The sequence below is a fragment of the Gavialis gangeticus genome, unplaced genomic scaffold (assembly GCF_001723915.1).
Source record: "Gavialis gangeticus isolate Ggan-Ray unplaced genomic scaffold, GavGan_comp1, whole genome shotgun sequence".
Lineage (NCBI taxonomy): Eukaryota > Metazoa > Chordata > Crocodylia > Gavialidae > Gavialis > Gavialis gangeticus.
Genome location: NW_017729001.1, coordinates 16,846,967 through 16,871,814, shown reverse-complemented (window position 1 = coordinate 16,871,814; position 24,848 = coordinate 16,846,967). Strand labels below are relative to the sequence as shown.

General features: G+C 44.6%; 1 protein-coding gene across 1 annotated transcript in view; it reads right to left on the bottom strand.

Moving 5' to 3' along the window:
* Window positions 1-19,674, bottom strand: part of LOC109290455 (septin-2) — a 73,701-nt gene extending 54,027 nt beyond the window's left edge. Inside the window, exons 1-4 of the mRNA XM_019506966.1 lie at window positions 19,583-19,674; window positions 3,383-3,434; window positions 2,226-2,325; window positions 788-874 (exon numbers count right to left, since the gene is read on the bottom strand). Of these exons, the coding sequence (XP_019362511.1) occupies window positions 788-874; window positions 2,226-2,325; window positions 3,383-3,409 (214 nt within the window). The 5' untranslated portion in view covers window positions 3,410-3,434; window positions 19,583-19,674. The remainder of the gene's footprint in view (window positions 1-787; window positions 875-2,225; window positions 2,326-3,382; window positions 3,435-19,582) is intronic.
* Between the last annotated feature and the right edge of the window lie 5,174 nt (window positions 19,675-24,848).

Genomic DNA, 24,848 nt, shown 5'->3' with positions numbered 1-24,848 from the left:
AATTCATTCCCCTCTTATTCTTCCCCTCCTATTGGAGGGGGGGGGGGGAAGAGAATGGGACGGGGTTGGGCTGCAGGAGGAACAAAAAGCCCCTGCTGGGGGCTTTCCTCCTGTGCCGGGCAAAACCCAGCTGGCAGGGAAGAGGGGAGCACCAGGGCCAGGCCAGTGTGGTTTGCCACCCTGCCCCCTCTCACAGACTGGGGAGGAGGTGGGACTGAGCTGATGCCAACCACACTTGCCCAGCTGCTGTAGGAGCAAAAAGCCCCCACTGCTGGAGCTTTCCTTCCCCTTGTCCTGTATAGATAGGTGGGTCTAGGGGTCCATTCCCTTGCTGGGCTGACAGGTGCTGGCAGGGAACAGAGGCTTTAGTCCCTTAGCTCTGCAATAGCTGGGGGAAAGGTCAGCCCTGCCCTACTGGAGCAGACAGCACACCCCAGGACTGCAAAACATTCTGGGATGCTGGGGAGTTAAAATGAATTGGGAAGGGATCTGGGACAGAAGTTCCATAAACTGGTTTGCCCAAGTCAGTTATGTGTCTGATAACTACATCCAACCAGGTTTATCTTAAACCGGTTTCAGCCATTTTGAAAGTGGTTTATGTGCACTGAACTTCTGTTCTGTTACAGGTTTAAACCAGTTTCGGATCACTTAAACTGGTTTATGTGCAACTTCTGTCCCTAGCCTAAATGGTGGAACAGTGACAGGAAGAATATGAAAGTTAATAAAGCTGGAGTGGGTGTGCCTCACTGAATTATCACAAGGAGTAAGAGAACACAATCATATTTACCTGCAGCTCCTGGAATATAACGTTCTGGATAAAGATCAGTCAGGAATAAACTGTTAATTAAGGTAGATTTTCCCAAGCCAGATTCACCTGCAAACCAAAATTCAGGTAAGGAAATGTATTCATCCATCTTTTCCCCCTTACCCCAATCCTTCTTTAAGCAACTCAATAAGTCTACTACATGGAGTAAAAAATAGTTTGGCTGCTGAAGGTCCACCTTAGCTTTTAAGATAAAGACATCAAATACTCAGCCCAACAATGCTGAGAAAAACAGGAAAAACAAGCCTTTGATGTTTGCATAAATATACTGCATGAAACTGCTAAATTTAATCAAATAGATTACACAATGTAAGCTAAAAGGTCATATAAAGTATGTCTTTACCAACAGAAATAATGTAAAATAAAGGCTGCCTATACATAAGCTCAGAGGCGGGGTTGGTGGGGACAGGCATTTTAATTAGGGTGGTTCCTGGACAGGCACTCTAATTAAAACAGCTTAGTGTCACCTGTATTAAACTCCCTGCATTTCAAAATAGCTGCAGGTGCACTTTAACTAAACCTCATTTAACAAGGGTTAGTTAAAGTGCCCCCGCAGCCATTTTGAAATGTGAGGGGCTTAATACACATGATGCTAAGTCAACACTATAACATTCTACTTGGAAGGTGTCAGAGCATGTCTATAGGCAGCCAAAATGACCAAGTTTTGAATAAAGGGGAAAGGTTTGCAGCCATGTTAAATTAAAAGAAACCATAACATTCCTATTTGCGTGTTTGCCACCTTGAAGGTTTTCCAAGGCTAGAGATGGAAGTTGAAACAGTTTCTTATACTGAGGTTAAGCACAGCTGGCAACCAGGTTTAAACTTAACATCTATGCAGAGTAGCACAAAAGTCAAGACCCAAAGGTATTATAACGGATTAATTCATTTTTTGTCTTTTGTCCTTTATTAGGTGAAAAATGCCCCAAAAATGAACGAAAGGAAAGTCCTAGCACCACTTCAAAAGAGAACTGAAAAATGTATTGAAGTTAATAGTAGCCAGTTTGAACATTTACTAGAATACATGTTATAACGCCTATGGGTTCTGACTGTATATTCAGACTATATATTCTGTGCTCCAAGAATCAATGATGGCCATTTTCAGTCTGGGAAATGAAGTCAAAGAGAAATTATGTGACTTTCTCTAACATGAAACAGTGAATCACAGTAGCGCCAGTAGAAGAGCCAGGAATGGAACACCGAGCCGTTAGCTCTTGGTTACAAGATTTAACCACTAAAAGAGTACTCCGTTTTAAACAACCTAGAAAACAAGACTGCAAAACTAGATTACACTATTATAAAGTTATTTCCTTCCACATACCTGTTCTTAACTAATTAAGAAATAGCTGCCACCTTCACCTGCACGATTATTTTACTACTTTAAGCCATTAAAGATGACACCTACCAACCACCATTAGAGTGAATTCAAAGCCTTTCTTTACGGACTTCCTGTGGACCTGGTTAGGCAGATTAGCAAATCCAACATAGCCTGCTGCATCAGAAAACTGACAAGGAAAACAAAAGTTAAATGTAAGTGAAAAAAAAGAAAAACTTAAATGAGGTTCATGTGATCCTATATCAAACCTGTGAAGATGTATACAAATAGCATAAAAACAGACAGTCAAGCACTTATCTGCTACCTCTGCTAGGCAGACCTTGACATACACCCCTTCCTCCAGTAGTCTGGAAGTCCCAAATTCCCTTAGTGCTCTGGGAAATGCTGCCAGCTCTCCTTGGACAATGTGGTCTGCGCGTCCCCAAGAAAACACAGTGGTTAAACAGTACCACAATGCATCACAGCTAGCCCTGTTTGTTACCAAGTGAGAACTCATTTCAGTCATGTTTGTTAAACTGCTAATATGAATGATTTAGCTCAGTAGTCACCAACCGGTAGATCACAACTGACTGGTCAATCATGGAGCCTCTGACAGTCAGTCAGTCAGTCAGTCAATCTCAGTCTCAGTCCTAGGGCTACCATGCATCCGGGTTTTCCGAGACATGTCCTCTTTTTTGGACACTGCCCTCGTGTTCAGGCAGATTTTTGAAATGCAAACGAATGTCTGGGTTTTTGCTTTGCCTCTGCTTTTCTGGGCTGGCTGCTTCCAGCTGAGAGCAGCGGGCAAGGTGATTGGCTGTCAGAGGTCACGTGGTCTGCATGCAGGCCCTGGCAAACTCCCAGGTAAAAGACAGAGAGAGAGCGCTGCGTGGATAGCAGGGCTCGGGGGGGGGCAGGGCAGACACTGGCAGGGCTGGGGGTGCAGGGGCTTAGGAGTGAGGGGCAGAGGCTGGGCATGGGCATATCACTGCCCCCCCACTCATGAGATACCCCTCCCCTCCTCCTCCTCCCTCCCCCCCACCTCCTGCCCACAGGTGTCCTCTTTTTTGGAAATGGAAATATGGTAACCCTAATTCTACATTTTCTTTGCGGTAGATCCTGAGTTGCATTTTAATTCAAAAAGTGATCTTGTGCTTAAAAAGACTGGAGACCACAGATTTAGATTCAGGAGTTCAACAAAAAGCTATTTAAAAAGTCAAATTCTAATTATGCAAGCATCTCTTTACCTTTACTTTTTCACCCAACTGAGACATGTTCTGTCACCACAAATTTCAGACCCTGAAAAACAAAATGCAGAAGACTTCAGTTCATAGTGATTTAGGTCAGATTCATTTCCATTTTGTATACACAGCCAGGATGTAACATCTACCACACTTTTACGCTAATATACCAAAAGGAAAAGGGATTCTTAGCATACAGCTAGAGAACTGCTTTGTATTTGATCCTGTAGGTTTAGTCACTCAGCTTGTGAAAAAGAGAACAGTTTATCAAGCAAAGCTGCCCTAATAAAAGGATTCCACTTATTCAAGTAAAGGATTTGTCTTCTGATAATTCTCACAATTACAAGATGTCAACGCACAGCTTAAAATACCACCGTTCAAAGAAACCTCAGTTAACTGCCATCTATGCAAATGAACAAATTTTAGTTTGCTATGGTTCTACAGTTCTCATTAAACCAGACACCCCAATGCCCTGCATCTCCTAACTCTATGCACAACATCATTTCCTTCTCTTATTCTTTTTACTCTTCTCAGAAATAAAAACAATGTATTCCCTGCCTCATACAGGCAATTTGCATGCAGCTGAATGCATTTGATCAAGCTTCCAAAAACATACATAAACACAAACTTTTGATCCAAAACCATTTATGAAGTTTTTTTTTTTCCAGAAAACCAGAAGGCCCAAAGGCTTGAGTGAAACATTAAAAGTAAATTAACTTAAGAATATAAACACAAGTGCTCTCGCTAAACATTAAGGCTACTCTGAGACCACAGTAAACATGGCAGAGCCTAGGATGTGGCCAAAATCCAGCAGATACTAAAATTCACAACAACCTTAATGCCCATATCAAAAAAAAATATTTTGACTTCAAGTCCAGATGCCTATCAGGATGAGTTATGCATTTTGGTAGCCTCACAAGCCTCCATGCTTGAAGATATTAACTGTGTGTTACATTCATTAGTGGCTGGGTAAGTGTGGTGCCATTGTATTGAGAGCAACTATACAACACAGAGGAAATGGAAAGGGGGAAGGATACTTCACAGCTTGACTTGTTGACAAGATGGCTTTTGGCCTGGACAGAAAGGAAGTGACCTATACAGACACCTGTGCTCTCCAAATACAGATGCTTTCCTGTTGCTCAGTGAAAGCCAATTTAACCAGCAAGATACAGGACAAGTTTTTAAATGCAACTGGTCAGCCAAAGCTGAGCATTTCCAGAGCTAGGAAACAACCAAGCAGGCAAACCCGCAAGTTAAACGTATTTGCAATGTAGTATTTAACAGAAAAGATCTTCAATTTGTATGATTTTAAGTTGGCCCAGAAACAGACATTTCGAATCCTCCGCAGGCTATGTATAACAATACTGAAGTCAACTGCACTACCAGGTCAAATGAGGGTCATCTCTCCTCCAACCAGTTCCCTATATCTCCAAGTCATCTGTAAAGAAATGGAAACTTGATTGGGGGAAAAAATCTCGTTTCTAGGAATCTTCTGGCTTTCAGAAACTAGGCATTCCCCAAGGAGCATTTCCCAGGCTGTGTACAGTGTGGTTTTGAAAGAGGCGAGTCTGTTTTTGTGACCCAACAAGCCATATTAGAAGTTCACTCGAGCTTCCAGACAACCTGCAAGCATTATGGGCTCTTATTGGTGGCTCAGTAAAGATTTCATTCCCTAGTCACAACTTATGGGTCTAACTCTTCATTTATCCAAGTTCTGTTTCAACATTTGGAAATGTGTTGTCACCTTTGCCTAGAGAGCCAACAATGATGCATGAGTTAAGAGAGCAAGACCACCACCACAGAAATCATAGAAATCAAGGGCTGGAAGGGATCTCAAAAGATCGAGTCCAACCCCCCCTGCTCTGGGCAGGAACACTGCTGAGAGCAAATGCACAGACACCTTGCTGGGATCAGTCTCCTCTTGAAGACTTCCAAGGTTGGTTGCCAGAAACATTTTAATAACAACCAAAGTCACCTCTCTGGAAAGCAGATGAGCCAAAATTATTAATGCCTCTTTTCACATACATCTGACTGACAGAAACCATCCCAGGACCTCTCAGATAACCACACTCTGAAAAACCAGTAACCTTCCTAAGGACAGCTCACAGTGGTGTTCTTCCTTTTCCTACCTTTCCAGAGCCCACAGAAATTCCCCAAGCCTGAGATTATAACTCTTTGGTCTAGAAGTCTTTACACTTCCAGGAACCAACAGCAGATTAGACAGTAGTTTTAATTTTTGACTGTCAGGTCAAATGCAACCAACCTTTGTAATGACTGAAAGACCAATAGAGCAAGATTATGTGAAATGACTGGCAGTCTCATTTCACTTTCAGGGCAAAACAGTCATGTCACAAAAGCCAGCAAAGGTAGGGTAGATTTGCACCTAACAGATTAGGTAAATCAGAGGTGTATAGCATGAGCTTTTATGAGCCCAAGCTTGCTTCATCAGATGCTGTAAAAGGACAGGCACAGAGCCCTGTGTCAAAGAGAAAGGGAGATTTAAATGCAAAACAGGGAAAGGGTGGAGGAGGGACGAGTGGTACTGGGAGAGGCAAACAATAAACCCACAGGGACAAAAAAGGATATGAAAACCAATCCAGGTGATGGGAAAAGAATCTGTAGTCCCTGATGAGACTATACTTAACACAATCCAGTCTGTGGATGATTTCTCATTCCACAGTTTTACATTCAAGTTCGTTTTTTAAATTTGGGTTGTTTAAGAACAGCTACTCTGAAGTCAGCGATGGACTATCTAGGGAGGCTAAAACGTTCTGCCACAGGTTTGTGCCTCTTTCTGGCACTGCTATCAGATCAGTGTTCATTCATTCTCCCACACAGGGACTGCCTCATCTATCCAGTGTTGACAGCAGAAGGACACTGTAAGCAGGTGATGGCATATGATGCTGGTAGAGGTACAGGTGAACTCAGATGTTATAATCTGCCATCTGGTCCAGTGACAACATGGTCTGTACTGATGAGAGGGCACAGCTTGCAACTGAGTTGAATGCGGGGCCAGATGCCTCGGTAAGAATAGGAGTTAGGTAGTCTTTTGCTTGAGAGAGATTGTTTGAGGTTGGTGGGGCAGCCTATAAGCCAAGACAGATTTGTCCTGCATGGCTACCTTGAAGTGACTGCCCTTTTCCAGGAGGGGTTAGAAGTGTTCAAGCTAGAGGGGCTGTAGGTGGCAACTGGACGGATTCTGTTGTCCTTCCCTTGGGGTTGATGTTGTAGCAGGTCAGAGAAATGTCTGAGTCTAGCTTTGTTGGATTTGAGTGGCTACAGTTTCTGGGGCTGTAATGTTATTTTGCACTGCAGTATCATAACTGTAGGAATCCCTATACCATATCCTTAAGATATGTCTCCCGGTCAGTGGGATCAGAACAGATATGGTTGTAATACAGAAGCCGGCTATCGAAGATGGACCTACTGGTGTGCTTAGGCTGAAAGCTGATGGCACGAAGGTAGCTGTGGCAGGTAGTGGGTTTCCAATACAATGTGGTAGTGATGTGGCCATTGGAAACCTTCACCATGCATCCACTAAATGAATTTGCTGGGTGGAGTATTCCAGAGTTAGTTTGATGGATGAGTGGGGGTTGTTAAAGTCTTGTTGAAATTTCTATGGAAATTCCTTCCCATGTGTACATATGACAAAGATATCATCAATGTATCTTAGGCATATCAGGGGGATGGGAGGTCAGTTGTGGCAGAAACGGGCTTCAAGGCCTGTCATAAATATTTTGGTATACTAGGGGGGCAATACATGTATGCAGGGCAGTGCCATTTGTTTGTAGGTATAGGGAGTCCCCAAATCTGGAAGTGTGTATGGGGATAAAATGGGAATGTGACAGAAACAAAAGCAGCATCCTCATCAGGGATAAATGTTCTTTCTGACTTGTAACCAATCTTCATGGGGGGGACGCTGGCATACAGATGCAACATCAGTGCTAGCTGGAAGCTTATGAATGCAGCCCGGTTTCTTTAAGAATTCTGTGGTGTTTTTCAAAAAGCTGGCAGCTCCAGCAGCAAAGAGTCAACATAGCCAGAACTTCCTCCTATAAATCAGACATCCTTGGGTTGCCACGGTTGTGGATGCCGGGCAGTAAGCAAAAGTTGCCAGGCCTGAGTTCCTGGGAGGAGAAAGCACTAATTCTCTCTTGGGGTTCCAGAGGTAGCATTGTTCAAAGGTTATTTAATTCCTCTTAATTAAAAGCGAGTCTTCAGTCAGGAGATTGTAAGACAAAAACCAGCAACCATAAAACCGGCACCCTTAGCAAGGGTTTAAACATAAAAGCACCTCCTCCCTTCACTCGGAAACAATCCGTCTAGAGCACACTGGACACCACGTTGCTTCCAGTGCTCCATCTGCTGTAGATAAATACAAGTTTTCAGGGCTGTCGTGCAGCCCGAACATTTACCAGCACTAAAATTCCTTCTTAGCTGCACTTATGTTTTGATCAAAAGGATGCCTCTGTTTCAGTCACTGAAGAACAGAAACAGGATACCACGTACTCAGTGGGATGTACTCCTATACATTACAATTATTTCCTTGTACAATACAGCAAACATTGACAGAGAGACAGAGAGAGACTACAACTCTGGAGCCAAGCTACCTCAGTCACTCAAAATTCAGCTATGCTGGACTTTCCATAGACCCTGCTGTATAACAAACATTTACCCCATACCCAACCCTGATCAGAAAGCTGTAATATTCAAGGCTGCAGGGGAGCATGTCCGGTTAGTTATTACATACTACACAGTGGTGAACCTAAGACAGGAGAAGGAGTAAAACAAGTTTCTATTCCTTTTCATGCTTGTGTAATCCCTCAAAAGTGTTTTATAATCATTTATCTACTGTAAAATGAACATGCTTGCAATCAAGGATGTTTATTGAACAGTTAGGGTTTCCATTCAGATTATAAATCAACTAGTTTACAAAACCTATCATAACCAAATCTTAGAAGGCTCTTTTGGTACCCCAAGAAAATACACTAAGGATGTGAAAAGATGAACAAATGATGTAGATTAAAATGGGGAAGGAAATGTTTTCCAATGGCAACTCTTCCATGCATCTGCTTTCCTTTGTCATAAGGGAAAGATACACCAGGACATTCACCTCTCAATGAAACAACTACTCAATTACTACACTTTAGCTTCCTCTTACCACAGTACGGAGTAGACAGAGCAGACGCACAAAGGCTAGTGGCTGACACACAGGGAGTCCCACTCTCCTTCTAACTCAGTCTAATGTATTGGTCTGTCCGTGCCCTATGGCTAATAAATCCAATAAATTATCAATTTGTAACAGGTTGCTTTATTCCATCCAGCTAGGGGTACACCGATATATCGGTTGGCTATTGGACCAGTGCTGACAGAAGAAGAAATTATGTTATCAGCCTTCGGCTTTTTTTGGTTGTTGTAGCCTATGATTACGGCCATGTGCCTGCCACCGGTCCATGCCCACAACAGACTACAGGTCCAGCGAGAAATGGGTGGGGTAGAGGGCACCAGGGAGTGGTCACAAGGTACTGTGCTAAGCAACAAAGGGACTGCAGGCAGGTGGGGTAAGGCGCCATGCAAGGGACTTGCCATGCCACCTGGCACCCTTGCAAAAGCAGCTTCTCCCTGGAGGCCAAGAGAGCTCAGCTGCAGAGGGCCTGCTAGCACTGAGGCAGCAGCATGCTCTGAAGCTCCAAACAAGCCTGGCACTGCTGTCTGCAGGAGGGTCTGCCCCGCCACCTGGGACAGCAGCACAGGCTGTGGGAAGCAGGTAGGAGCCATGGGCAAGGGGGCAACGTACGTGGGAATAAGGCAGTCACCACCTTCCTGATTAAGGGCTGGGACAGGCAGGATGCACGTGTTTGTGCATTATACATGCAAAACAAACAAACAAAGAAAGGTTTGTGTCAGTAGTTTGGAATGCCTTGCACTATTACTAAACACTGGTTATGTGATTGGCATCGGCGACATGGTTAATCATCGGCTATCAGTATCTGTGCACTCCTATATGCAACATAATTTTAAATTAATTAAAGCAAGGGTGAAGTATTTATAATGTAAATGTGCTAATACTTCACAATAACATGATTAATTTTAAGTTTAGTTTCAACCTGAAAACACAATACACACCTATAGGTATTTCTTCTCTTATTCTTTCATTAATAAAAACACTTGCAGAAAGGTGAGGCTGTTTCAGCACAGACGCTGAAATCTTGAGAGTTCATAATGTTTCACCGAAAGTGTTTCCTGAACATTAAGCCATTACGTAAGATGCATTCCCAAATAATTACCGCCATGAATATTGTTTTGCTGAATGAGGCTAAAGGTTAAATGACTTCAACATTTGCTGTTACAGTACAATTCCAAGGAAATACATTGTCCACTCTGGCTTACCAGGCGGGCCTGGAGGTAGGGAGGGGCAGAGAAGAATTTAGAAAGCAACTATACCATCAGCTTTTAGATCAGAATTCTTCATTTGAGTCTAGAAATCTATTGCCATTTGAATATTTAATGACTTTCCAACAATCATCAGCGGCAGCCTATACACTTGATAATGGGCAGTGCAAAGCAAAATGTTACTTCATCAATAATTCTGTTAAACAGATTGGTTGCAAACAAGGGCCAAACTGTAATAAGTGGGAATTACTAAATAATGATTAATGTCTGCACACATTCAGCTAAAAGAAGCATCAAAATAAGATGAAAAGCAAATAATTTAATAAAGAGAGAAACTGCATGGAAACACTAGTTTGAATTTTCCCCATCATCTCAAGCATTATTAGATTAGTAAAGCAACCAGTAGAAAGTGTTTCCACATGCGAAGGGAACTATAAAATATGTAAACCAGAAGTATTGTAAAATACACTTGAATTAATAAGACGCATGAGCACTCCTGCTTTTAAGTTTTTCTTACATTAGGCAAATGTCCTATTTCTACACTTCTGGCACAATGTATATAAATTAAATATTCTTTATTTTCATTTAGAAGAGCAAAAAGGTTTTTGGAAATAAATTCCTTTGTGCATAGGCATATTGAGCTACACTACCTAAGTATTTTCTCCTCAGCTAGAACAATTTCTGAACTACACGTACTGTAAGAATACACATTTGTAATCTCATGGGAATCCTACCTTAAACAATTCTGTGCTCTACAATACAGAAGACAAGGCACATACAAATAGTTCCAGTTACAACCTCTTCTTACGCAAGCAGGGCCTTAAGACATGCACCGCTATCATCTTCTCCTAGGAAAAAAGCCATCCAGTTACAGAGAGAGCGAGGAAGGAAACCAAATCACTTCCTTTGCTCTTTTCAGGATGCAAGAAGTAAAATGCTTGCAGTGTATAACGTCGAATTTTCCTACCGTTAACTAGCAAAGAGAAAATACTGTAGAAAACACATAAAGAATACTACTGCAATCGGAATTCTTGGGGAGCTGATCTCTTTTATTAGACCAACAAGATGCTTGCAAAAAAAAATTTTTTTTGCAACTTTTCAGGAACATGTGCCCTTCCTCAGGTATAGGACAATGTAAAGATTGTAAAATTTCTCCCAGCTGGAAATTAAAATTCGTATTTCACAAGAGTGCTGAAAGGTGGTGTAGGTTGTAGCCATGTTGGTCTAAGGACATAGGCAGACAAGGTTCTTTGCATGAATCTGGTATCTTTTATTAGACCAACTTAAATAGTTGGAAAACAATTATTAAGCAAGCTTTCAGGTTCAAAAACCCTTTGTCAGGCTAAGGAAGTTTCAGCACTTGGTGTGCGCTCTTCCTGGATGGAATGAAAAGTAAAGAAGCCAGAGGCTGGGCTGGTCTACATACAAGACAGGTAGTCAGTGAAAATGTAGACTGAGGAGTCAATGGGTGAGAGACAGGCTGTGGCGGGGGGGGGGGGATGAATAGTGGAGAGTCATATGTCAGGTTAGAAGGCAGGTTAGAAGGTGTCATAAACCCAATGTCTATATTTAGTCCATGATTTTTAGTATCCAGGAGGCTGATGAAGTGGAGTTCATAGGCTCGTCTCTGGGAAGTATTTTGTAAGTTTCCTTTGAGGATCAGGACTGAGAGATTGGAGAGAGAGAGTGGTTCTCTTGTGAGAAATGTGCCCCCACAGGTAACTGGGTATTCCTGTCTTTGTTAAATTTCCAGCGTGCGTTCATTCTGGTGTGCAGTTGTTGTTTGGTCTCTGCTACGTATTTTCCATCAGGGCATGTGGTGCATTGGATGAGATGTATTACATTTTTGGAGGTGCAGCTGTAAGATCCAGGAATGCTGATGGCTCTGTTGTGGGATGTAGTAATTGTGTGGGTGGTGGAGAAGTGTTAGCAGGTTTTGCATTTCTTGTCACGGCATGGGCTGGATTCTTTCCGTGTGTTCTGGGCTTGAGGAAGTTTGCTTCTGGTGATGAGGTTAGTGAGGTTTGGGGCTCGTTTGAAGGCTAGGATGGGTGGCTCTGGGAAGATCTTTTTAGGAATAGGGTCTCTTTCTAGTATGGGCTGCAATTGTTTGAGGATTTTCCGTACAGGTTCGAGGGAGGGGTGATATGTCATAACCAGCGGTGTGCAATTTGCGGGGGCGTTTCTTCTGTACTGCAGCAGTTCTTCATGGGGTATCTGGGTGGCTCTTTCAAATGTGCAATCTGTCTGTCTGGAGGAGTGTCCTTGTTGGGTGAAAGCCTTTTTAAGATTGGTGAGGTGGTAATCCCAGGCGTTCTCTTCGGTGCAAATTCGGTGGTATCTGAGGGTTTGGCTGTATATCACAGCTTTTTTTGTGTGTTTAGGGTGATTGCTGGTTCTGTGCAGATATGTATGTTGGTCTGTGGGTTTCTTGTATAACGTGGTCTGCATTTTATCATTCTGGATACTGATCATCGTGCCTAAAAAGGAGATGTTGGTGCTGGAGTATGCTAGAGAAAGTCGGATGGAGGGATGGTGATTGTTGAATTTCTGATGGAACTCAATCAGAGATTGTAGGTTTTCAGTCCAAATGATGAAGATGTCATTGATATATCTTAAGTATAACAAGGGTTTGATGGTGCAGTTCTTGAGGAAGTCTTCTTCCAGGTGGCTCATAAAAAGGTTGGCATACTGTGGGGCCATTCTGGTGGTGTAAGATCTCCTGGCTGGAAAAGTTCATTTTATACAAAATAGGCTCAGGTAAAAGTTGGAGCAATCTATTTACCTCAAAGCTGTCTAATGGCAAGCAGGATGTTGAATTATGCTTCTTTCTTGTTATGATGTTTCATATTTCACAGGAGGATGGGTGATGGAAGGCTCCCCTTTTCCATTTCCACCTGGGAGAAATTTTACAATCTTTGCACTCTCCTATGCCTGAGGAAAGTGTGCCCAGAACCTTGCAAATAAAGACATTTTTTGCAACTATCTATTTGGTCTAATAAAGGATACGACCTCCCCAAGAATTTTTATTAATTTTACCTGCAGAGCAACATGGCTACAACCTGTATCCCTAAAGAATACTACGGAGGTTTTAAATATTTTAAATCATCACTGGGTGCCCTGTGCCAGAGCCAAAGCTACAATAATCAACTCTTTAAACAGATCCAGGATGCTATTATATACCCAAAAATGGATTCCGGTTGTAGAATTCATGGGGCTTCCTTACTGGATGCCTGCATGGCAACTTAACAGGGGTGTACCATTAGAGATTTTTGGGGCTGATACCAATAGCCGATTTTTAAGGAGGCATATCAGCCGATACCGATCCGATTTCCGATACCAGCCCGGCAGCTTGGAGAGCTGCGTCCAGCTGGTAAGTCTGGCGTGGTTGAAGGGGAGAGGGGAGGCAAGGTGTGTGGGGGGCTGCAGCTCAGGGTCCCCACTGTGAGGGAGGAGTGGGGATGGGTGCGGGACAGAGCTGTGGCTCATCCAGGGGTGCTGGGGGGCGGGGAAGAACAGGACTCCTGCTTCTGCGCGCTGCTTGTCTGGGAGCTGCTGGTCCAGCACTCTCCCACTCAACCAGTACTGCTCCCACTGCTTGTCCCGAAGGCATGGGGGGGGGTGTCCCTGGATCTGTGCAGGGCTCTTCCCAGCTCAGGTCCGGGGGCACATGCCTCCCCATGCCCTCATGGGCGAGCGCCGGACCAGCAGCGCACAGCAGCAGGAGCAGATCCCCTTTCCCCACACCCCCCCGATGAGCCGCGCCTTCGCCCCACCCCAGCTGGGCAACACTTGCCCCAGCCCCTGCCCCAGCCACACTCCTCCCTCACCACAGGGGTCTTGATCTGCCCCTCCCATGCCCCTTCCCTCCTTCCAACACACCAGACTTACCAGCTGCATGCAGCTCTCTAAGCTGCTGGGCAGTGCTCCTTGCTGCCTGCATGCTGCACTGAGGCTGTACGCATACATGGGCATTTATTGGCCAAGTTATCAGCCACATCAAGCCGATTTCTGATAGAATCAATTTTCTTTATATCGGTCCTGATCTGATATTGGACCAATGTATTGGTGCACCTCTATAATTTAATAACAGAAAAACATGAAAAATATGTTTGTGTGTGCAAGAACTGTTTTCGTCAGCACTATGTGACCAGATAGACCCCCAGCAACTCAATCAAGGATTTAAGCAGAACACAGTATACTCCACATATATGCACACCTAGTAAGTGCATATTCACTTAGCTGCATAACACTATGCCATCCCACACTCAGCATCATAGAAATGTAGGGCTTGAAGCAGCCATTGGAGATCATCTAGTCCAACCCTCTGCCTGAAGCAGGATCATCCCTATTTCTAGCCTGCTTCTGCAGCCGGATGGCTGAAAGCAAGCAAAACCTGGGGGCATCCAAGACCCAAGCTTCCGGGCTTGGGCCTGAACATAGGATGCCTGCCAAAAGATTTGGAAGCATCTGAAACCCTAGGCTGAAGTCTGGGGTAGAGGATACTTGCCAGCAGAAGGACCACAGGGTAAAATTCCAAATGCGGTGCTCAGTCTGATCCTGAGCAGAGGGACAAGAACATCTAGCTGGGAACTTCCGAGTTGGAGTCCCAGCAGGAATACTGGCACACCTCTGTAAAAATCCCTTGGCTTGGCTACGCTGTAACAAACCCCAGTTATCTGCACATCCCTTAGTGCACAAACCACTTAGTGCACTGGTGTCAAATTTATCTTACACCCTGAGCTAGATCTGGACGACAGGGTCCCTTGCAGGCAGGATCCAGCTTGGGGCACGCAGCAGCAGCTTGAGGGGGAGCTGCCAGAGCCAAAGCTGCTGCTGCATACCCCATGCTGTGGCAGCAGTTCTAGGCCCAGCACAGGTCACATGGTGGCAGCCACTGCAGCATGGGCAGCGATGGGGCTGACGATCGAGGAGCTGGGGTTGCAGCAGTGGTGACAAGTAAAAAGACCAGAATGCAACAAGGGTTGTATCGGCTCCCACTTGTCCTCCTGACACCATTCTGCATGTCTACTGGGGCTCAAGGGCCCCAGATTCTGCAACAGGCCACTTTGCTCCCCACCTGTAGGTTTGACACCCCTAGAAGTGCCATAGCATCTTTCAACCCCACTGTCTTCTTTGCAACTCAACTGTGTCATTCAGAGTAACTTCACAGCTGCTGTAACAGCATCTGTCTCCCTTGTAACTTATCAAGCCAGGTTTAATTGTGTCAGAAAGTGAAGGTGAAACAGCCATCGCAGGGCTGCTACTGGAAGCCTTGAAAAATGAAAAAATCTAGTCTGGCTTCATGGCTGCGCTCACCCCCTCCATTCAAGGCTTCTATTAGTGAGTTTAGGAATGCTACTGGAAGCCTTGAAAAATGCAGGGAGCTAGTCAGTTTGAGAGCTATTAATGTCACAACACTGTCAGCTTTTCAGTAAATGTTCCTTAAATACTAAAGCACTGACAGTGCTATATCCACAGCCCTGAAGTTGCCTGGTTCCTCTCATTTTCAATGCTGCTAGTAGTTCCAGAGCTGCTATCAGAAGCTTTGAAAATGTGGGGAGGTCAGCAGTTTCAAGGTTAGTGATACCATAACACTGGCAGTGCTGTATACTTAAGCAACACTGTTCACACTGAGTTTGGATAAGTGCATAGTCTTTTTCCAATCCTGAGGATAACACATTTAGACATAGTACACTGAATAATACAGGGGTCGGCAACCCCCAGCACGTGGGCCGAGCATGGCATGCAAGACCATTTTCCTCAGCATGCATTGGAGCCAGGGCAGGGAGGCAGCACCTGTTTGCTGGCCCTGGGTAGCTGCTGCCAACCAGGAGCCCCGGCTGCTCCCAGTGGAGGCCTGTCCAGATACAAAGGCTCATTTGTTCTTGACATGTGATCCCAGTCAAGGCGGCAGTCCGGACACATCTCCTTTATTGTACCGGAGGTACACCAGCGCCACACACAGCTTTGGCCTCAATGGCTCCTTTCTGAGACCCGGCTGGAGCTGAAGTACACACAGGCACAGACAGCGCAGGATTGCCACGTGCCTGCACCCTGCAAGATTTTGTAGGCAGTCCCGCACTGTGCTCAAACCTCCCATCCCCACACATAGGGTCATGACCTACCCCCCATCTTCCCTGAGCCAAACTTCAGCTCGTTTGTGTCCTCTCTAACCCGCTTGCTACTTTTGTCCTCAGAGCTGAGTAAGTTTTGGTACAGCTGTGGGGTGGGAGAGAACCAGGGAGGCCTTCGTCTCACAGCTGCATCCACTCCGAGTCAGAAGCGCTTCAAAGAGGCATAGAATAGTAAAGCCCAACGGGCCCTCCGGGTCATCTAGTCCAGTCCCCTGCTCAAACCAGGGTCATCCCTAACTGAACCATCCCAGCCAGGTGTTTGTTCAACCCACTCTTAAAACCTTCCAGGGATGGAGCTTTTACCACTTTCTGCAGCAACGTGCATCAGTGCTTAATCACCTTCTCAGTTAAGAAGCGCTTCCTAATCTCCAATCTAAACTCTCCTTGTCCTGCCTCCTGAAGCCACAGAGAATAGCTCAAACGAGAGAAGAGCTGCAACCAAAGAACTGCTCTGCTATTTCTCTGCACTCAAAAAATGAGTGAAAACTAAGAGCTGGCATTTTCTGAATGGTGCCTAAAGTCTCTTAAGGGGGTGTCCCAAGCCTGAAAAGGTTGAGAACCACTGTTATAAAATAATGTTTCCAAGCCAAGTCTTTTCATAAAACATTGATTGCCCCAGTGGCTGCACATCTGCTAGTGGAGGAAGTGTCCCCAGTAGCTGGTCAGGCAGGTTCTGGGTACCTGCTAATAGCCACAGAGCCTGGGCTAGGGGGCAAGGGCACAAGCAGGGCTGGGAGACAGGGGCTTTGGATGGGGGGCAAGGGACACAAGCAGGGCATCCTGCCATGTACCCCCTGCCCTCATTCTGTTTTTCTGGCATGCCAGCCCTCCGGCACCTTCTAAGGTAGTCACTGTGGGTTTTTTCAGCACTCTGGCCAAAACATTGCCTACCCCTGGAATAACAGAATGATTTCTGCTATCATAATGGCCCTTGACAAGTAAAATCCAATCCAGGCAATGAAGTGTGGTACAACAAGAAAAAAAGGACAGCCATCAGATAGTTTAGAATGTCTCTTGCATGCCAAGAAATGCGAGTTGGGTAGAAGCAAAGAAAGGATTACACTATTCTTAAGACATACTCCAAACTGGGGGAGTATCAAAAGACAAAGCAAATCTTTCCAGGCTATTCTTAGAGGAAGCAATCAATCACTTTCTCTATAGCAGAAGGCTGAACACACTGCAAATTTCTTCAGAATGGAGAGCACTGTCACTGCCTGGAAAATGTTATCTTACAAGTCAATAGCTCAGAATAATACATAGGTCCACAGTCAACTTAATCTCTGTGCTGACTACTCTGTTCCCTTATCTTTTGTACTCATACTCTCTATACTTGAAAACCATGCCAGCTATTCCATTTATCTTTAATAAGAACTGTTACCTAAAACTGTGTATCTTTCCAAGTAATTCACATTTAATTAAAACACCTTGGATGTTTTAGTCATTCATGAAGCTAAGCAAGCACTGCCACCAACACAAAATGTAGGAATTTAACTGGGGTTTCCAAAAAGCAAACCTACTAGTGCTGTACCATTTGCAGGTAGGCCAGGCCAAGATTCATCAACATCTTCAAACATTTAATACATCTTAATCTGTGTTAAGTCATCTTTTTGGTACATTTTATAGTATTATGTATTAAAGGCAATTCAGAGATGTCCAGTCTGCTTTCCCAACTGTACTAGGAGAGTTGGGAGCAAATGTATACAAATTTACATAAAACATCAATTAAATCAGACTATAAAATATAGTACTACAGGAAGGAAAAAATGGACCAAAGAAAATTAAGAGATTAACAAAAAAGAATTATAAACACAACTGAGAATAAATAAGGAATACCACTTAAGCATCTACTGCAACTTCATATCTGTGAAACAGCTTAGATGTTTTAGTCATTCAATTGGCAAATTTATGGGGATCGATAACAGCCACTTCCACACAGCGATCCTGAGTAACATCTCTGATGGCCAAGAGCTCCCCAATTGACAAAAACACCAAAGCACACAGAGATAAAGATACAGACCCCATTTAGTCACATGAAAGAAGCAGCAGCAAATTTATTTAAATATAATTTTAGGAAATGGATTTTTAGCTCTGGATGTATTTAATATATTTCACCAAGTTATTTTTCTACCTGTCAAATATGTTGCCCTTTTCCAACACACTTCTAAAAGCAGAAGCATAGAAATCAGCTTTATTTAGGCATAAGTCATATCATTGATACACCACAAGTCATGTTTTTTGAGAACACTAAATCTGATGCCTCATTATGGCACACTGGGGAAGTTTATTTGGGTTGACGCCTTTCAATCCTTTGCTTAGTTCTCTCCTCTCCATCCCTAGGGTACTAAGTACCATTATACCAGGTCAATGCAAGACACTGCGTTCTAAATAGGAAGCTCTCCAAACTGAACCCTTTGGAGTCAGAGGGCTTTTTAAAAATGTATATGTTTTACTGATTTAAATTAAGCATGCCAAATTCTCCTAAAAACAACACTAACAATATTCTAGGCCACTAATTCTCAACAAGGGAACTGAGGCACCCTGGGGTGTCCTGGTGCCCTTTCAAGAGTGCCATGACATGCTACACAATATTGGCATTGTTACATGTGCAAACATGATTCACAAGATAAACTCAGAAATTTCTAAAACAGAATTCGTAGTGTTAAAACCATTCTGACCTGTTGCAGGCTTTCTGAGTTTTTCCACAACAGAACAATGGCTCTGTTATTTCTCTGCAATCAAAAACCAAGTAGAAAGCTATGAGCTGGCATTTTCCAAGGGGTGCCTCAAGTCTCAAAGGTTGAGAACCACTTCTCTAGTGTAAGAGTGATGATGTAGCCATGATAGTCCAGAAATTATGCGACGGGCCAGGACTTCTTAGGGTGGTCTTTTTTTTTTTTTTGTAACCATGTCATTGGGATAAAGTTAGACAAGCTTTCAAATGTCTTACAACAGCTGGGTAGGAGAAGCGACAGATTTGTACACTCAAGGGCAAGGACATTACCTGAAGAAATAGCTCACAAGCTATCCAAAAGCTTATTTAACTTTGTCCCAACAACATAGTTGGTCCAATAAAAGATATCACCTGAAGAAACCCTTCCCTCTTGCACCCATTTCTCTTGACAGGCACTTCCTTTGCATCCTATTAACATGAGAAATGCACCAACAAACGTGCAAGAAAGCAGGGGAGTGTCCAGATCAGACGCTGGTAAGTTGAGCAACGGCCCCCTTCCCACAAAGAGCTACTGGTGACACCTCCAGCAAGTGATTTGGGAAGTGAATCTTATGACAGTCTCGTAGAAGTCGGATGACCCTGAAAAGACTCTTCTGATGGGAAGAAAAAAAACAAACCACGGGGATACGTCACCGAGCGCGTGCCAGGCCCCACGGCCCAGGGAGGGTGCGGACACTGTGCAGGGGCCCGAAAGTGGGCGGCAGCTTTCCAAAACGGTTGTAAAGAAGGAAGGAAAGGAGGTGGGGCCGAGTTTCCTGCTCGCCCCTCACGGAGGCACAAGCTACAGCGACGAGCGGAGCCTCTGCAACCCCGGGACCCCCCCAAGCTCCCGAACCGAGCGCCAGGGGAAGGGGTACCCGCCCCCGTCCTGCTCCACGTGGCGGCCGGCGCTGCGCTGGGAGGGCCTGCGGTGCACACCCCGCGGCCAGGCCGAGCCGCGCCTACCTGCACCCCGGCTGCCAGGCCGCAACCCGGAACTGCCTCGCTGGCTCCGCCACCACCCCACAAGGCACCGCGGCCGCCCTGCCACCACCCCTCCGTCTCTATGGTGCGAGGAGGGAGGGAAAGCGGCCACGGCGGGGGGCAGTAGAGAGGAGGGCTAGAGCGGCTTTTCCAGGCCCCTCCTGGCTGTGGCTACACCGGGTTGGACGGGGCGGGGCTTGGGGGCTCCAGCCCCCTCCCCTCTCTCGCGGAGCTGGAGCGCCGAGCACGTGGCGTCGGGGTGTCTCGTGCTGCGGGGCTCGGTGCAAGCCTCTGCGCCGCGGGTTCAGGGGCTATTGGCCGCCTCCGGCGGGAAGAGATTTAACACTCGCTGTTTGTATTGCAGAAGCGGCTGGGATTTTTTTTTAATTTTTATTTTATTTTATTTGCTGTATTGATGTCGTGGATTTATATTGCGCCCTTCCCAACAATGGGTCAGGGCATTTTACAGTAAGAGAATGAAATAATTTATAACTCATGGACTCAGGCTCTACTGGTCTTGGTGTTGTATGAACTTTGAAGAGGGAGGGCCTTGCTACACTAATTTTAGGCAGCTCCTGGTGCCTCTTAACCCTGGATTGTTGGCACTTGAACACCTTAAGGTGGCTTTAAGCATTGGTTATTTTATGTGCCTCAAAGTTATGCTACTGCAAGACAGGATTATTACTGGTCAGTGCCACCCAGCTCCTGTTCTGTTAAGGCAGGGGCGGGCAATTATTTCGGGGAGAGGGCCGCTTACTGAGTTTTTGGCAAGCCATTGAGGGCCGCATGACAGACAGCCAGGGCCAGATAAATATTAATTTTTTAAATCACCAGCTCTCTAGTGACAACTCGCAGGTACGGCTCGTAGTCCTGCCCCTGCTCACCAGGCCTCGAGGTGTTTCTCAACCTGTGGGTCATGACCCAAAAGTAGGTTGCAAGAATATAAGAAAGGGTCATGAAGAAACTTTAAAAACGGATCAAGGGTTGTTGGTTGTAGCCGTGTAGGTCTAAGGAAATAGACAGAAAAGGTTCTTTGGGTAGATGTGATATCTTTTATTAGACCAGCTAACTAGTTGGAAAAATTGCTCTTTGCAAGCTTTGGAGTATAAACACCCTTCTTCAGGCATAGGGAGAGTCAGCGAACTTTAAAAATGGATTCTCCCTTATAGGAGGAAAAGTGGGAAACCAGGGCTTTTCCCTTGCAGGCTGGCAGAGTTCCAGTTTACAAGGGGCTGCTTACCCCCCTCCGCCCCACACCACTTCTGGCCCACATACTGCGGGGTTGGGATGGGGGGCAGCAGTCAGGAGTGAGGAGCACGGGCTCAGGACTGGCCATCAATGTTTACAAATGGGTCCCCGTACAAAAAACATTGAGAAGCACTGCTCTAGAGGCAAGTCACAGCTGCGCAGGTGGGGGACAGTCCGAGAAGGATTCTAGACTAAGGGTGTGACCGCTCCAAACTCCAAGCTAAGATTGACATCGATCAGCATTTGTGCAGCTCACTGCTGTAACAAGGCCCAGAGACAATCTCTGACATGCCAAGTTTTCAGTCTGAGGCAGTGACTGACACGGGTTTAGCTCCTACCTCCCTTACCAGCTGGAATTACGCCTCAATCATACTGCAACTGGATGTCAGCGCAACTGTCTGGACAACAGTTAATCACCTTTTATTGGTCAAAACTGGCCTTCTTTCTTTGCAGATATCATTACCGTTTTATCCTTTTTCTATTTCTACATTAAACTTTTTTTTTTTTTTTTTACTTTGAAACATTCTCAAATGAATCTTCCAGTGGGACTAAACTCACCACAAATCATTGAGATGTTTTTGTTACAGACACAGAAAGCTATAAATGAACTATTCAAATAACACATGTTGATTAACAGACTGAAATACAAAATTGCAAAAATTAAATAATGCTTCAAAATGTTTTTTTTCCCCCAGATAGTGTACATGAGACCTATACTTTCATGTTTTACAGTCAACTTTCTAGCCCTTCTGGTTGTGCAGATAACCTTCAGAATGTAAACTTGTGTAGTATTGTCTGCATGCAACCAGAGTACTCAAACAATAGCGTTGAGAGAAATATGAAGGTTCCCTATTCATGCGGTGTTTACTCTGCAGTAATCTAATTTACAAGTCAAACACTAACATCTTAACTATTTCACTGCTGACTCAAATCAGAGAAGCAATTTTTTTTGGTGATATATTTTATTGGACCAATTATATGATTGGGAGAGATGTTAAACAAGCTTCAGGTACACAATGCCCCTTTTGAGGTCTGGGAAAGAAATGGGTACAGTCAGTTAAACAACACTCAGAAACATCTGGAGTTTATAGTACACAGATGACTTTTTATTAGAAAATACAAATCAAGCTGCAAGTTTTGAATCCAGCAAAGATCATTTGAAAGATTTCTTATTATTCTTCTAGTAAAATACACACCTTTTTTGAAGGAACTTTTAATTGTTGCAGTGGAACTATTTCAAATTCAAAGCTCCTCAGTATACAGTACCTAAAGCCTGCCAAATACTCCCACCTGGGTGCACAGAGAAGACAGGATCAGACATAATTAGGGACCTACCGAATTCATGGAGGAAGTGGGGTGCACTGTGGCTCCTTTAATTTTGCAAGTTCCCCCGATCCCCCCCACCTCCACTGGTCGGTGGAGGGGCCTCACTTGTAGCTTGTTCCTGATGATCAGTGGGGAAGTGAAAACTGCAGTTTTAAATATGGCACCATTTATGCCTCCCACAACTGATTGGCTAAGGGGCCCCAGATGGCCCTGCTGTTTGCTGCTGACTGGCAGGGAGACAAAAATGTTGCTCTGTTTAACACCCTGGTTTTAGCTTCCCTGCTGATCAGGAAGGAACAGCTGGGTCCCCTACTTAGCAGCTGGGGGGGAGAGGGGCCAGGGGAGAGGTGTGCGCAGGGGAACATGCAAGATTAAACGATGCACCACACATTCTACTTCCACCATGAATGCAGTAGGTTCCCTAGGCATAATATAAAGTCCAGATAATGATTCTGCAAATGTCCTACAGAGAAGGTGGAGCTCATCAGGCACTTTTACAGCACTGTTCTCTCCCTGAAGAGATCTCTGTCTAATATCAGGACCTGCATGACGGGCTGCACAGCCCAGGGGCAGTTTCAACCCCATGTACTGACTGGGTGCAGGGTCTCTGTACTGAAAACTCCCTTTAAGAAATGTTTTATGGAAAAGTCTACATTAGAAGATTTGCAGAAGGCCATCACATCCATTTCTGGGAACAAGGCATCTGGCAATGACTGCTTGCCTGCTGGAATCTACAAATGTGCCATTGACAAATTACTTTGAAAGGTCCATACAGTGATACTGCTTTGTTGGAAACAGGAAGTGGTACAGGAAGATTTCAAAGATGCTTGGTTTGTACAATTATACAAAAACGAGGGATAGAAGCGATGTGACAACTATAGACATATCTATCTCCCTGTTGAATATTGTCAGAAAAGTTGTTAATCACATGATGCTCCCTAGGTTACAATCTTTAGGTGAAAGAATCTATCCTGAAAGTCAGTGAGGTTTTTGCTCAGGACACTTCAGCATTAATATGATATTTTCAGTCAAGCAACCACAAAGAAGTGTGGAAAAAAAATGAATAGCACTGTATATAGCCTTCATTGATCTGATGAAGGCCTTTGATATGGTCAGGGCTTTTTTACTGTTCTGAAGAAACTGGGTTGACCCCCAAACCATTGAACATCATTCACGCACTACATTAAACTATGAAGGAAACTGCAGTGTATGAAAACAAATAATCAAATGCTTTTGACATCAACAATGGGGGTATGTCTTAGCCCCGTGCTCTTTAACATCTACTTTTCATTCCTGCTTCATGCATTCAAGGACAGCAGTGATGGCATTATCTTCAAACCACTCTAGATGGAGGCTTGTTCATTATTGCAAGGTTTAGAGAGAAAACCAAAGTGCAAGAGCTGGTTCTGAGAGACTTCCTGTTTGCAGTTGATGTGGCCTTGGTTGCCGACAGTGAACCTTCCCTGAGCTTTGGGTTGACAGTAAGTCTAAAAAAAGACTGTGATCACGTACCAAAGGGTGGAAAAACCAGTGGTGCCTGACATCACTCTGGAGGGTAAATCTCTTGGTGTCATTGTCAGCTTTTGCTACACGAGTTCTACAATCAGCAGGAATCTGGACCTTCAGACTGAACTAACTAACAGAATCAGAAAAACAGCTAAGAATTTTGGGCTATTACAGAAACGTGCATGGAACAACAACAAACCATCAGCTAAGGTGAAGATGCAAATCTACAAGGCTTGTGTGCTGTCATCCCTGCTTTATGGTCCAGAAACATGGACTACATATGCTAGGCGCATCAGAAGACTAAACAGCTTCCACGTGGTCTGCCTGCATACTGTCCTGAAAATAAAGGGGGAAGACAAAATGCCAAACATAGGTACTAGAGTGCACAGAACTGGCACACTTAGAAGCCACTATGAAGAAGAGGAGGTTGCAATGCTTTGGCCATGTCAGGAGAATGGGAGGAGACCTTGTCCCCAAGAATACTTTGTACAGTGCGATTTAAAACAGCTGGAGAAAATGCGGTTCTCCTTTATGGCATTACCACAACGTGTGCAAAAATTATACAAAGTCATTCAACATCAATGTATAAAGTTAGGAGGAGTGTGCAGAATCCCATCTAATTTTGGAAGGAACATCTGACACTGGGTGGAGCTCAACATGAAGCAGCTTTGATCCAGAAGTGAGAGGCAAAGTGAAAAAGAAGGAGCACTGTGCTGTAAACTTGGACTTCAGCTCAGACAACGCATGCATCTTTGAAGCCTGTAACAAGCTGTGTCACTCTTAAATTGGGTTTGTCGGCCGCAAGTAGATTTATTGGGCACCTGGCTAGACCTCTTATGCATACACCATGATCCAGAGGATCAATGGCTGTCTATTATGGAAAAGTTAACCACAGCCAAAGGGAGCCCTAGAAGCACTGAAGCCAATGATCTGGAGATGTTGGGACTCAGCCCCAGTGTTGTGGATCTATGGACCCTTGCAGGAGAGTTTGTTCTGGGGAGAGGCAAGCTAGAGAGAACTCCAGGGGAGAGTCATAGAATCATAGAAAATGAGGGTTGAAAGCGACCTCAGGTGCTCACATCTAGTCCAACCCCGCTGCTCAAAGCAGGACCATCCCCAACAACATTATCCCAGCCAAAGCTTTGTCTAGCCAAGTCTTGAAAACCTC